General features: G+C 36.1%; 1 protein-coding gene across 2 annotated transcripts in view; it reads left to right on the top strand.

Annotated features, from left to right (window-relative positions):
• The window catches only part of zgc:173742, a 57,337-nt gene that overhangs the window by 30,001 nt on the left and 12,669 nt on the right, over window positions 1-14,667 (top strand). For both annotated transcript variants that reach the window (XM_002665326.7, XM_005169957.5), the window contains exons 10-15: window positions 2,440-2,562; window positions 2,672-2,859; window positions 3,109-3,253; window positions 7,020-7,163; window positions 8,809-8,994; window positions 12,788-12,856. In XM_002665326.7, the coding sequence (XP_002665372.2) occupies window positions 2,440-2,562; window positions 2,672-2,859; window positions 3,109-3,253; window positions 7,020-7,163; window positions 8,809-8,994; window positions 12,788-12,856 (855 nt within the window). The remainder of the gene's footprint in view (window positions 1-2,439; window positions 2,563-2,671; window positions 2,860-3,108; window positions 3,254-7,019; window positions 7,164-8,808; window positions 8,995-12,787; window positions 12,857-14,667) is intronic.

Genomic DNA, 14,667 nt, shown 5'->3' on the forward strand with positions numbered 1-14,667 from the left:
AGTGTGAGCTTTGCTGAAAACATAAATTTGTGAATCTGATCTTCACACATATATGCTTAACTGAGGTCAGTTGAAGTTCACTCAGTTCAGGCAATTTGTGCTTGGTCCATCACCCCATGTGGATACCAAACAGTGCTCTTGGCTTTATACTTATGAGATGTCTGGGAGATGTATGAAAAGAGCAGCAACTTTTCTTGAAAGCACTATTTGGATGGGAATAGTTCTCCCTGAGGAATTAAATGTATGTTTCACATTCTTTCATATTGATTTTAATCATGTCCAAATCTGTTTTTCACTCAGGGACATATTCAGTGCAAGTTTTTTTCGTCTACTTGTGGTTCCTCTGAGAAACCAAACGCCATCTGGGTAAAATATCCTTGAATGCTGGGGGTTATTGTATCGTAATGTTTTCTCTAATTTGTTCTGACATTCATTGAATACTGCAACTAAAGCAAAAAAATATAGTTGTGCTGCCCCGTGAACTTTCAATATGGATTTAGACCTTTTTGCCAGCTTTCTGGGTGAAATAACAGTTGGTGGTTCATGTGCTGCTGGCATCTCATCTGATTTAAAAAGAAACCGAAATCATTAAGGAAAGTCACAGACTGCACTGAACACCGACTGTAGAGCAGCGTCTGGCCTGGTCCTCATCATTCATTAATTCTTTCTCTTTAATTATGCACCTAATGTTGTAGTAGATTTCAAAGTTTGGTTAATTTCATTGGGTCATCTTCAGGAACAAGTGTTGTTGGTGTCAAATGGCACATGAAGTCTCAGATTTGATTATTAAGTTCTCAAAAATTAGTTTATAAAGTTGTTGTTTTTTTTAACCAAAAAAAGTTTAAATTTGTAACAAGTATACATTTCCCTAGGAAAATAACTCCCAGACTGCTTAAATGTCAATAATGGATGAAAGTTATTGGTTTGTATTTTGGAAAAGTTTTGCATATACTGTTGATGATAATATTATCTCCATCATTGCAGCCTCTATTCACATTATTTTCATATTATGAATCCTCAAAACACAAAGTTATGTATTGGCTGGCTTCATTACACTTTAACGTTGTCTTTATAGCATGTGTATTGATACTGAAGATGGTGCACTGTTACAGCCAGCTCTTAAGCTACAACAAAAAGGAGGACCAGACGCAACCATCGTAGGCAAAATAACATTTAACATAATAACGTGAATAATATAAAGTAAATAAAACAGTCAGGGCCAAATGGAACAGTCAAAGTTTAACCGAGCTCCATGCCAAGTCGATCGCTAAGATCCCCAGTCTCCTAAGAGCACACCAAACACTGTTTATATCCACATCTTAACAAATCACCTTTAACCTGTAATTGAAATGCATGCACTCATCACATGCACTATGGAAGAGCCATAGATGTGTCAAATAGATACATTTGACATATAGATAAAACCTAGATAAATTCAACAGCCTGTTTCTTTATAAAAATTGTATTTGCTCAATTGCTTAGATTCTAAAAGTACTATTATCTCTTAAGATGGCGTAAGAAATGTATAATTTTTTTTAATTTATTGCCAGTGGTTGCAATATTCAACTCTGGCAAAGATATCTGATATGGGTATGTGCTGATTTTATTATCAATACTCAGACAGTAATGTTTTGTGTCTTTATAGCATTTAAAGGCACCTATGATATTTATCTTCTTTTGTTAGGACAGAACTGTGTTTAGGTATAGTGTCTCTACTGTAATATTTGGGTGATATAAAGACAATGTCTCTTTTTTTTTTTTTTTTTCTCAATTTCCTGATGTTAAAATAGGATCCAAATCCCTCCGCAACATGACGTAGGAGAACTGAAGTGAATTGATTGACAGCCGCATATTAACATGTCTCTGTAGTAACCTGATAACCATATCAATATAGAATGTGCACAAAGCAACTGGATTTACAAGATTTGTTTAGCTCGCTGTGATCATCAGTCATCAAATGTGATCAAGAATGAGTTTTATAAGTTTATAACATTTTTAAAATGGTGCATGTTTGTAATGAATTACAGCGAATAATTTTTTTTTTTTTTTTTTTTTTTTACCATCTTGATCACCACAGCCGCATGTCAGTAAAATTATAAAAGAAGACGCTTCGATCCTGGTTTGTGGATGTTAAATCAGGTTCATTTTGTACATTAACATAATGGATATCCATACAACAGTGGAAATTAACACGTAACCTGTCACTTTGCCGTGTAAAGTTACATATTTTTCAACAAAAGATATGTTATACACTGTAGAGAATATATCATAGAACTATCTGTTGTGAAGAAAAAAAAATCAGCTGCTCAGAAATGTCATTAAAATAAGTTTGCAAATGCTATGCAGAGGTTTTTTTTTTTTTTGAGGTACAATTTTGTTTTATTTTTTTCACATCATCTGACAACATCTGAATATGAGACGCATAATTTTTCTGCACAGGAAATGACTCTAGAGGAGAGACAACTAATCATGGATCTGAAAAAGTGTGATTTTGGGGAGCTCCATGCCATGCATAAGGAGAAGGTGGAAGCCAGGAAAAACCTGAGCAAAGAGGAGAAGTTGGTGTGTCTGTAACATTAAAAACTATTTTAATATAAATCAAAGTTACAATCTTTTAATAGAGCGCTGCATCACTCAGACTAAATAACCAATGTTCCTCTGAATTCTCCAGGTTAATAAAGAGGCCAATCAAAAAATAGTCGACGAATATGGGTTCTGTGTGTTGGACCACCATCGTGAACGCATTGGCAACTTTAAGATTGAACCTCCAGGTCTTTTCCGAGGCAGAGGAGACCATCCTAAACAGGGAATGCTGAAGAAGAGGATTCGACCTGAGGATGTTATCATCAACTGCAGCAAGTGAGGCTTTTCATATCTTAACAGTCCCAAGTCAGCACAACTTTTTCTGTTCGTATTATGCGGTAAGAAGTGGAATCATGTCTGTAGCTCTGTGTATGCAAGGCCTAACAAAAGCACATTGCAGATATATCATAGTAAGTTGTCAAATAGGAAAAAAGATATTTTCACTTGAGAGCAGTGTGCAATGCAATGTCGAGTGTTTTTTTTTAACTGTTCAGAGAAAATTGTAAGTATGAATGTACCCCACAGAGAATCTCGTATCCCAGAAGCCCCAGCCGGTCACAAATGGAAGGAAGTTCGTCATGACAAAACCGTAACATGGCTAGCAAGCTGGACGGAGAATGTTCAAGGATCCTGTAAATATGTAATGCTCAATGCCAACTCCAAACTTAAGGTATGTGTTCTATTTTGTGCACTATTTAATGTTTAAAGGGATCATGAATGGAGAAAGCTAAATTTCCTTGATCTTTAGAAAACAAGTCATTATACTAAAGAAATGTTATGCAAGTTTAGGAACTTTAAGATTTTCTTTTTACATTCTCATGAAAGCAAATCCTCCAAACACAGGTTGTGAAATGTGTTTTTATTGCAACACTGTGACTGTAACTTACTGTTAGCTCCACCCATAGATTTTCACTTGTGTCGTAACAAACTGGAAAAATGCAGCCGTTGAATTGCTTTTCTTTTGATCTCAATATTAGAAGAGTGGATAGACTTTATTTTTAGTGAAGTTCCAGATATTTTACACTTAAAGCTTCTTTTAAAGACACTCATTGTACACTATCAAAATCACACTCTTAATATTTTGTTGGACAGCCTTTCTCCACAGTCCAAAGACAAGTCCAAAGTACAGGTTGATTAAATAAACTAAATTGGCTGTAATGTGTGGATGGGAGTTTATAAGTGCAACCATCAATTCTGGGTTGTGACTGGAAGGGCATTAAACAATTGGCAGAGATATTGGAGAATCATTCCACTGTGGCGACTCCTGATAAAGCAGCAAATAAGCCGAAGGACAGTATTTGGGCAAGAAGCAAAGTTGAAGTTAGAAAAGGGATTGAGAAAGGTCTGCAAGCTGGGTTTGAACTCGGGACACTAGAAGCTCAGTTGTGTTGGCAAACATGTTGACGCGATGACTACGAGGCTATTGGTGCCTTTTCTTTGCTGTCATGTAAAGTCTTCTACAGCACATCCAAAGATTGTCAATAGGTTTAAGGTCTGGACTCTGTGGTGGCCAACCCATCTGATTAATGATGTATCATGCTCCCAGTCATTATTTTAGACTGATCAATTCTGGCAGTCATCTTGGAGTATGCCTGGTTCTGATCGTTTCTCACCATGCCTCCAGTATTTAATGAAGCAGTATGCAGTTCTTAACCTAATATTAGCAGTTTTAGCAGTCTCCTTCGAGGAATCCTTCTTTGCTGGATGCATGCTAATAATTTGACATTTTACATGGCTGCTGGATGCGTCATCTGTGGTCATGGTTAAGAAATGAGAAGCTACTCATTGCATCAGTTGGTGTTAAATAGCTTCTTACCAGATGAAATCTCTTCATCCATGCAGTAATTATCCAATGGGAGGCTCTTACTTACTTGCTAAGTTGACTCTATATGGTGACTTTTAACTTGGGTGGGCAGTGTATTCATGGAAAAAATATTTATTGTAAAAGTTCATATACGTACAAATACTGTTTCAACAGCATGGTGAGGTTACATCATTTGGTGTGCTTTAAGAGTCTTTTAAAGCTTTATAATTTATAATAAAAATCAATTTTCCTCTTTCAAGAAAGTTTTGACTTCTGAAACTTGACTGCGCTCTAAGTTTCTAGTTTTTGCTCGGAATAAGCTGCAGTCTGAGCGTAACCATGCTGTTAAGAGTCTGGCTACGTGATGGAAATATTTCACTGACAACCTTATCCTTCACTTGATTAAAGCGTAATTGTTGCCCTCTGCTTTCTCTCTCTGTCTGCACATTCCTTCGTTTCCAACTCCTCTTCACGTCCTCTTCACCTCATGACTGTCTGTTTTTGTCACCTTGTTAATAATAGATGTGATTTGATGTCGCCTTTTAGTGCCGAGTCCGGGCCAATCAAACAGAGCAGACGTGTATTCTCGTGTTCTGCCGAATCACGCTCGCTTAGTTTCAGCTCAGCACCTCATCTTCACCCTCGTTCCACTCACTTCCTTTTATTAATTAAATTAGGAATCAAAGCGATCCTTTCCATCAGAACTCTGTGATGGACGACTCAAGAAGCCAAATGATTGTAACTGAATAAGAACAGATTCAAAATCCAGTCGCATCATTTGATTTCTTTCTGATTGGTCTTCATTTGTCTGTCTGTTTCCTGTTGCTTTCTTTGTGCTGCATTAGTATTACTTTATTTTTTACCATGTTGGTCACTTTACTGTTGCTGTGGCAACAAAGTAACTTTTAAAAGTAACTTTAATCTGCAAATTAGGGTGGCTGAAATCTGGCAGTCTGACATTCTATTACTATTTTTAAGACCTGTCAGGTTTTTTTTTATTGTTTTTAATTACTTTTATTGGAATTTTCTTTGTTTGTATTTCCCTCCATTTTTCTGCTCACAATATGAGTTTTTTATGTATTTATTGTTTATTTTATTGTTGCAAAATTGTTATGTTTGTCTGAGATAATTAGTCTTACCAAAGCCTATCGGTCAATTCTTGTAACGTGATCTGCGGTGCACTTGCGAGATTCATTCAACTGGGTGTATCTGGTCTTTTTTTTTTTATTTTATTTTTTTTTTTTATTGATTGTCAATATCGATTAAAAAAATAATTAAAAATTTGGTTTGAAGTTTCGGTATGAAACGCTACAGTTTTAAAAATTGTGGCTGCTGATCGTGCACCTTGAAAGCAGTGCTAATAAGCTTAGGGTGGCAGTTTGTCATTTCCAAAGGAGATTTTTCCAGGATTTTCACAATTTTCAAATTTTCCAGCCGCACATAGTTGAAAACATCTAAACTTTTCCGAATGTTGCGAGCGCACAGTGATTCGTGTAAGTAGAACCAACCAACCTGGTCACACTGTATGGAATATACACATTTCAGTTATAACGGCAGACTAATTACCTCAGACAAACACAAAGCATCCAAACACCGCAGTGCTTTTTACTTTCCGAGCGCACACGCTTGTCACTTCAGGTCAAAAAAACAACACACGCAAAAATGAGTGTCGTATAGCAGCAGTGAGGAGATTGTAGAAAAAAATAATAATAAAAATAATTCCAGCCACTAGCCCCCCCATCTGAAAGATTTTTTAGCATTGGGGTTAATATAGTCATCCAACTTCACAATTTGTAATGTTCAGTATGTATTTAAAAAATGATGGTTGGTTAGCTCACTTGAAAGCTCAGATTTGATTATTATAATTTGAGTTGTTGACAGAGTCCGAGGTTTATTGTATGATTATTATTCACATCTTAAAGTTAGCTTTGATTGTTCAGTATTTACGCTTTACCATTTCACACACTTTGAAACATTTTTTCTATCAAGTATAAGAGTCTCTTCAACACTTATGCTTATTTTATTATAAAGACATCAGATATTTTGTTTAAATATTTTTGCTTTTGACAATAAAACTATTTTCCTTAGTAATGTTGGTAAATTAAAACAAAGCGGTTAAATAACAAAAAAATAATAATAATCATAATGTACCTTAATGTATTGTAAAAAAAATATTCAATATTTATCTATATCGAGTGATATAAAACATGATATCATGATCATTCTTTTTGCAATATCACCCAGTCCTATGTCAAGCTATAATTTAGAAGTAAATTAAAGTCACAGAAAATCTTTTTCTTGAAGATTTAAACAAATGCTGCAGATCAACACATCTAAGTTCAATCTTTATTAAATACAATGAGTTTTGTCATAAATTCCTTATCCTTTATCTTTTCGGTAGGACATATGTTTGAGACTATTACAGTCAGTTAGCTAAAACTTAACACCATATTGAAGCCTAATGTCACTAAATCTCCTGACATCTTGAAATCTTAATATTATTCTTTAGCTCCCATCAGAATCCAATCATTTTCTTAAGAATAAGATGGTACTTTAAGACGCACTACTCATGATACTGTACGCCAGGTCATTTAGTTCCTTGCTTTACTTTGCTGCTTCTTTGTTTGTTTAGGGTGAGAAGGATTGGGAAAAGTATGAAGTGGCCCGTAAACTGAAGACGTGTGTGGATGCCATCCGAACCCAGTACCAGGAGGACCTCAAGTCCAAACAAATGGGCACACGCCAGAGAGCCGTAGCCCTTTACTTCATTGACAAGGTCAGGCCACGAAAGCATCACAGACATAATTTGTGATCCTGCACTACATAAGTAAGCTTTCAGTCATGACGATTTGATTTTAGAAAAAAAAATAAAAAAATAGGGTTAGAGTGTACAGTTAATCAGTTCATGTCAATTAAGCTGCTCGTTGAGAATAAATACAGCAGAGAGTGAGGAAATGACACAGAACAGCATGGGGCATTTACTCTGGGGTTTACATTTGTATAAAATCTTACACCACTTTCGCAGGTGTTCACTTTGAAGAGATCTTATCATTAATTTTTTTTTTTTTTTCCTTCACTGTGGTCAAATTGAGTTCTTTGAGGCATTATTTAATTTAGCTTTTTGGAATTTTAACACCTGTTTCACTGTGTGCATGGGCCAGATGAGACAATAGTATTTTAACCTGTATTTAAATTAAAGAGTCACATTAAGCACAGAAACCAGTATTTTTTTTATGGTTGCAGCTCATGACATGTTCTACTTTTGATTTTTTTAGATGTCTTTGGTCAATGTTTCAGTCTAACTGCGCAAGTTCGTTTGTAAAGAGACGAGCCTACTCTTTCATTGATTTGTGTGTGTGTTTACCAGGGATCGAATAGAAGTTCAAATTAACCACTTTAACAGAGCTGTCACAACAGAGTTTGTTTTTATTCAGCCAAACCTGCCAAGTGTGAACACACTCTCTCTATATTTTTAATCTCGGAATTTTGACTTTCTTGCAAATGCAAGTATATTTAATAGTTTCTTTGTTTTGTTATTCTCAGAGCTGTGACTTCTCTTATGAACATCTTTTTATCATTCTGAAAAACATGTGCATACAAAAACAAACCAGTTCTGTGTGGTGATACTGGATCAGATGTTACATCTAGTATTAAAGTTAACTCTAATTACATTTAATTCTACCATAATCAGTGTTTCTGCAGGGTCTTAAAGTCTTAAAATGTCTTAAATCTCAAAATCTAAATTTTAGGCCTTAAAAAGTCTTAAAATCACTGAAATAATGTGCTGTAGGTCTTAAATCTTGTTTAAACAGGTCCTAATTTTCCTTTGTTCATAAATTGCTACCCAATCTGGATTGCATCGCAATAGATCTTTTTATTTTAAAAAAAGGTCATTTTTAACTTTGTCATAATGGTTGAATTGTTTTCCTTAAAATAAAATTTCTTTAAAAGTTCTCCATGTTGATTTAGTTTATTATAGTTTTTAAAACATTAAAGAAAAGTTAAAGTTTAATGAAAAAAATGAAAAAAGTGTATGAATACAAGTAGATTTTGCTTGTTTTTGCACAATATTAAAAATATTTTTTATCGAAAATATGATTTTTTTTTATTATGAATGTATTATTGTATTAATAAATGTATTCAATTATAATAAAGCATTTTTTTTGATAGGGCAAATAAAAATCTTTTCCATCTGGACCACTTGAAAAAATCCTTAGGTTTTAGCTCTTTATGTGTTTAAAATTTCAGTCATAATGGTCTTAAAAATGTATTCAAAAGACTCACATTTTACTATGTGAAACCTGCAGAAACCCTGATAATGCAGCTTTCAGTCCAAACATATTCGCAAACAGCCAAGAATTTGCTCTAAGGTGGTCTGGGAATGCTGTGTCATGTCTTCGTGTCTGTGTTAAACTCTTCAGCTGGCTCTGAGAGCAGGTAATGAAAAGGAAGAGGGCGAGACGGCAGACACCGTGGGTTGTTGTTCACTCCGCGTGGAGCACATCACTTTACACGATGCACTGGACGACCAGAAGTGTGTGGTAGAGTTCGACTTCCTGGGTAAAGATTGCATCCGCTACTACAACAAGGTTCCTGTGACCAAAAGGGTGAGAACCTTTCAAAATATTAATTTCATGACTGATGCCTGATGTTTTTAATGTATCATTGATGTAATATTGAGATGAATAGTGAATAGAGAAAATAGTGGCTAGGTCATGTGTGATGCTGGTGGAGGGAAATGTTTTTTGACATTCTCCTTCAAAACGCCCCAAAGTGGCTCAATAATATTAAGATCTGCTGACTGTGCAGGCCATGGGAGATGTTCAATGTCACTTTCATGATCATCAAACCACTCTGTCACCAGTCTTGCTGTGTATATTAGTGCATTACCATCCTAATACACAGCACCACCGAGATACAATCTTTGAACCCCTGGGTATGCATGGTCCTCCAGAATGGTTTTGTAGTCCTGGGCAGTGACACTCAATCTAGTAGGAGTATTGGGCCTATGGAATGCAATGATATTGCAGTCCAAACCATCACTGATCCATCTCCATGCTTCACTCTTTGTATGCAGCAGTCTGTGTGGTACGCTTCTTTCGGGCTTCTCCACACCGTAATTCTCCAGGATGTGGGAAAGACAGTGAAGATGGACTCATCGGAGAGCAATACATGTTTCACATTGTTCACACCCCAAGATTTTGACCAATTGTAATCACATAACCAGATGGGATTTAAACCTTGCCATCTGAAGCCATAAGTTTGATGGAAACAAAGAATAAATAAAAAACGTCCTGATAATAGCACAAACCCAGAGTGTTTGTCTTTGTTTTTCAGCTGTCAGAGCCGAAACCAAAGATGAAGCTCCTTGCATTTTTATTTTGTTTACATTTTTACATTCATATGTAAATTCTAAAAGTTTCACAATGTTAGATTGAAAGATTAGGAAAAGAGCCAATACATAGAGCAGCCCATAGACCCTTCAAATAAATCAGGAAAGTGGTCAAAGGCAGACAAAGGCGACTGATTAAAACACCAGGTCTAATTGGGAATGTGTCTCTCCATCGTCTACTTGTAATCCCATTGACCAAAACAATTGTGTAAACATGCCTTAATTACCATGGTCATAACAGGTGGGTGATTATTATTGCAGCACAGCTATAGAAAGTTTTGTGTCTGCTGTTTGCTAGCATTCAGATCATGCAAAAGCAGTACTGTGTGATTTCTATGCTCTGACACTCGGCGACGTTGTTTACTTGCATAGGTTTCATAATGTAAATGAGAACATTTAAACGAAGCTAATCAAGTCAGAATTAATTAGTTACTGAATTTCTTGAGAGTTTTATATTGGGCGACAGGCAGACTTTGCAGAAATGTCAGATATAATTGCAGGTATCGGGAAAACCAACCCCCACTTTCTCTTCACCCTGTTTACAAGAATAATGAATAACAATTAAAGCCTTTGGAAGTTTGTGTGACATGACCTGGAACTGGTCTGTGATTTTTAGTTTCATTAGTGTCAATAAGCAGTTATTATTATTTAATTTTTATAGAATAAGATATGACACTTAAATGTATATCAAAGACTGCACATTCAGTCAGCAAAACACTGAATGTGTAATACAACTTTAAAAAGGGCACATACTAAAGCATGAATATGTATATATGTAATTCTTTTTTTATAAATATGAAAATATATGATTTGCTAGTTAGGGGTATCTTTAGATGCCTTATGTCTTATATTGCTGCACCCCAAAGTAGTTTTAATTGTATACAACCAGCCATTTAAACCATAAACCTTGTAAGTACATGTAGGTCAAATAAATTTGTTAAAATATCTCTTACATGAAAAATGGATCAATTTAACATACTTTACTGCAGAAAAGTCATTTAAAATGGATTCAAAAGTCACTTTTCTTATAATTACTCTTCGTTGAGTGTACTTTGTATGTGCTGTACATGAAATGCTGTGGACATCAAAATGGGATGTTTCCTCTCTTACCCATACACTCGCCGGCCACTTTATTAGGCAAACCTGTCTAACTGCTTGTTAAAGCAAAATTTTTAATCAGCGAATCACATGGTAGCAACTCAACTCATTTATGCATGAACATGGCTCAAGATGATCTGCTGCAGTTCAAACTGAGCATCAGAATGGGGAAAAAAAAGGTGTTTTAAATTGCTTCGAACATGGCATGGTTGTTGGTAACATGGCTATTTCAGAAAATGCTGATCTACTGGGATTTTCATGCACAGCCGTCTCTAGGGTTTACAGAGAATGGTCAGAAAAAGAGAAAATATCCAGTGAGCGGCAGTTCTGTGGGCGCAAATGCCTTGTTGATGCCAGAGGTCAGAGGAGAATGGCCAGACTGGTTTGACCTGATAGAACAGCAACAGTAACTCAAATAACCACTCCTACAGCCGAGGTATGGAGAAGAGCACCTCTGAACGCACAACATGTCCAACCTTGAGGCGGATGGGCTACATTAGCAGAAGAGAACACCGGGTGCTACTCCTTTCATCTAAGAACAGGAAACTGAGTCTACAATTTGCACAGGCTCACCAAAATTGGACAATTAAAGATTGGAAAAGCGTTGCCTGGTCTGATGACTCTCGATTTCTGCTGTGACATTCGGATGGTAGAGTAAAAAACATGAAAACATGAAAGCATGGATTCATCCTGCCTTGTATCAACGGTTCAGGCTGTTGGTGGTGGTGTAATGGTACTAATAGGCACAAAGTTTGCCAAAAAAATACACCAACTGAGCGTTGTGTCAACACCACACCGAGTATTGTTGCTGACCATGTCCATCCCTTTATGGCCACAGTGTACCCATCTTCTGATGGCTATTTCCAGCAGGATAACACACCATGTCAAAAAGCATGAATAATCTCAAACAGATTTCCTCAATAGGAACAATGACACCACTTAAATGGCCTCCACAGTCACCAGAGCTCAATCCAATAGAGCACCTTTGGGATGTGGTGGAATGGGAGATTTGCATCATGACTATTCTGACAATATTGCAGCACCAGAGTAATGCTATTCTGTTAATATGGACCAAAATCTCCAATTAATATTTCCACTACCTTGTTGAATCTATGTAATGGAGGATTAAAGTAGTTCTTAAAAACTCATGATACACTATTAATAGGTAAATACTGTTAAGAACAATTCTGTCAACTAGAGGCCAATTAGAATGATTAAATGTTTGTCTTGTATCATCGAAAATCATGCTGGAGAACTTAATTATATAGTTTTACACAAACTTGTGTATTTCATGCAGCTCAGGTGCAAATTATGGAGTGATTTAGTAGTATAAAGGATTGAACAAAAACTGAGGCAATGTGAAATTTGCATTCATTAGGCTTTTTACTCAAACTATTATTATGCTGATAATATTTGTAATGAGAAATGTTGTTCTACATTAGAAAAATGCAAAAAGAAACTCTCTCACTAGCACGCTGACAGTTTTGGGCCCACATTATCCGCTGTTGAATATGTGATCCTGTTAAATGTTGATTTCCCCCTCAATGTGCTTATTAGACAGGAAGGTCAGCATATGAATCAATCATTACCAACATACGACCATGTCAAATTGGGGGGAAAATTGTTCCAGAAATACAAATTCTGTCATTGCTTGGCGAGCGGTCTGTTTACTTTCTTCTTCATGCATTTGGCTCAAGGATAAATTGTTATTCAAATGAGGCTGATTTAAAAGCACCACATCTGCTACCATTAATTAGTTCCATGCATATTTTAGCTGGTTTATTTAGTAGGAGTAGAGGAAAACAGGACTTCTGCAAAATGTCAAATATAATTGAGAGTGTGTCTCTCTCTCTCTACAACCTCAGTTCTGTGCATATGATAAACAAGCTAACATGTGTTTTCTGTTTCAGGTTTTTAAAAACCTCAAGCTTTTCATGGAAAACAAGCAAGGAGGAGACGACCTCTTTGATCGACTCAATGTGAGTGTAATGTTCTGAAACGGCGGCAGACAGTCATAGATTTTTCATTCTGAGGGATCCGATTCTCAAGAGGCTTGCGTCAAAAGAGCGTGCTTTTTTTTCTTTTCTGCTTTTTTTTTAAACGTATTTCAGTCTTAATTTTTACAGCCAAATAATTTTACCCTCAATGAAGGACAGAGAGACAGATTGTGAGGGGAAACTGGAAAACTGTGTGCATGTGTGAGAGAGAAAGACAGTGACAGAGAGAGAGAAATGTGCCCCCTCGATGAGGTCAGGTTAGTAATGGTGGGCCATCGTGGAGGGGGATCGTTAATCTGTACTTTGGGCTCTTCCGATTGACACGGCGAAAGGCCGAGTGAAGGGTTGAACGAGGAAGGATGCGGCAGAGACTCTAATACTGGCCCTATTCTACAAAGTGCTGCAAATCTTATTACATGCCGCTGTGCTTTTAAGCTTGTGTGTGTGTGTGTTGCTAGGAGAAAATAAATGCTGTGCACTTGGCTGAACTCTCAACCGAACAGATGCTGATTTGTATATTACATATAATCAATATCAAGGAGGATACTTGCTGTATAGTGGGTTTAAACTCGTACTGCTGCATTTATGCTATTTCTTTGCAAAGGGGTTTGTGGCGTTCCAGCACACTAAAACGCTAGATAAATAACAAACTCCAACTGAAAGAGTTTGCACTATAAGTTTATGCTGTTTTGCTATTGAATGACATTTTTGTGTTTGTGTTGTACCAGTATACAATAAAACAGGAGAGATGTACTTTAAACTTCAGCTGAAAGAATATTGTGAGCTTTATGCTTATGTTCTCTCTTTAGCTATTGAATACCATGTTTGGTTTGGTCTTATTTTGCTAGCTAGTTATGTTGGAGACATTGCCTGCCTGCCACTTTTTGTTTGTATTTACTTGTTAGCTAGTTATGTTGAATGTATGACTATTTTTTTGTTTTTTGTAGTTGGAGTTTTATTTAGTTGATTTTGATCAGTTTGGCTTGGGTAAAGATGTAGGCTTTTTTCCCTCGGACTAACATTTGTTTTCTGTTGTTATGGAAGCGCTGCGTTTTTGAAATGGCAGCAGTGTAGCGAGGCGCTGAGATTGTGTTTTTGGTGAATCGCTGAGCACTCCATGTTTTTAAAATTCAGTGGCTGACTTTTTAGCAGCACAGAACCACTTTGGTGGACACACGCTCTTATTGCTTTTGTATTGTAATAATAGTTAGATATCTTTAAGATACATTTTTTTGTGGTTATACTTTTATCTTCACTGGAGTCACACTAAAGCTTTGATCACATCAAAAGCACTTTTTGCATTAAGTGACACCTTTTTTCAGTGGTTTACTAATGATGTACTGTAAACGTTTTGCACAGTTTATGGGCTCTGTGCGCTTTACATTTTTAACAGACTGCTGTGCCTCGAGTTTTTGTTGTTCTGCGATGTGCACCCACAGTTGAAAGAGTGTCAACTCTGAACAGAAAATGTTACATTAATCACGTTTTTTTTTTTTTCATCAATCAAATAAGCAGAGGCTGGGTTTTCAATGAGGTAATAGCCGTATATGTGTTGTCAGGATGACTACGGCGACTTTAAAGTCTCCAAAAAATGATAAATCTAAACTAATCATATGATTTTGTTAGTTCAACAACAACATTGAACAATTCGTGTTTATGTGATTAAGAAAAAAAATGCTCTTCTGATCTTTAATTGAAACACTTCATGTTTTTTTTTTTTTTTAAGTTGTAATAACTGTCCCCAAACCCTTTTCCCCATCTTTCTGATTGAAATGCTTATTTTATATAAATTC

Source organism: Danio rerio, chromosome 18 (genome assembly GCF_049306965.1).
Source record: "Danio rerio strain Tuebingen ecotype United States chromosome 18, GRCz12tu, whole genome shotgun sequence".
NCBI classification, from domain to species: Eukaryota; Metazoa; Chordata; class Actinopteri; order Cypriniformes; family Danionidae; genus Danio; species Danio rerio.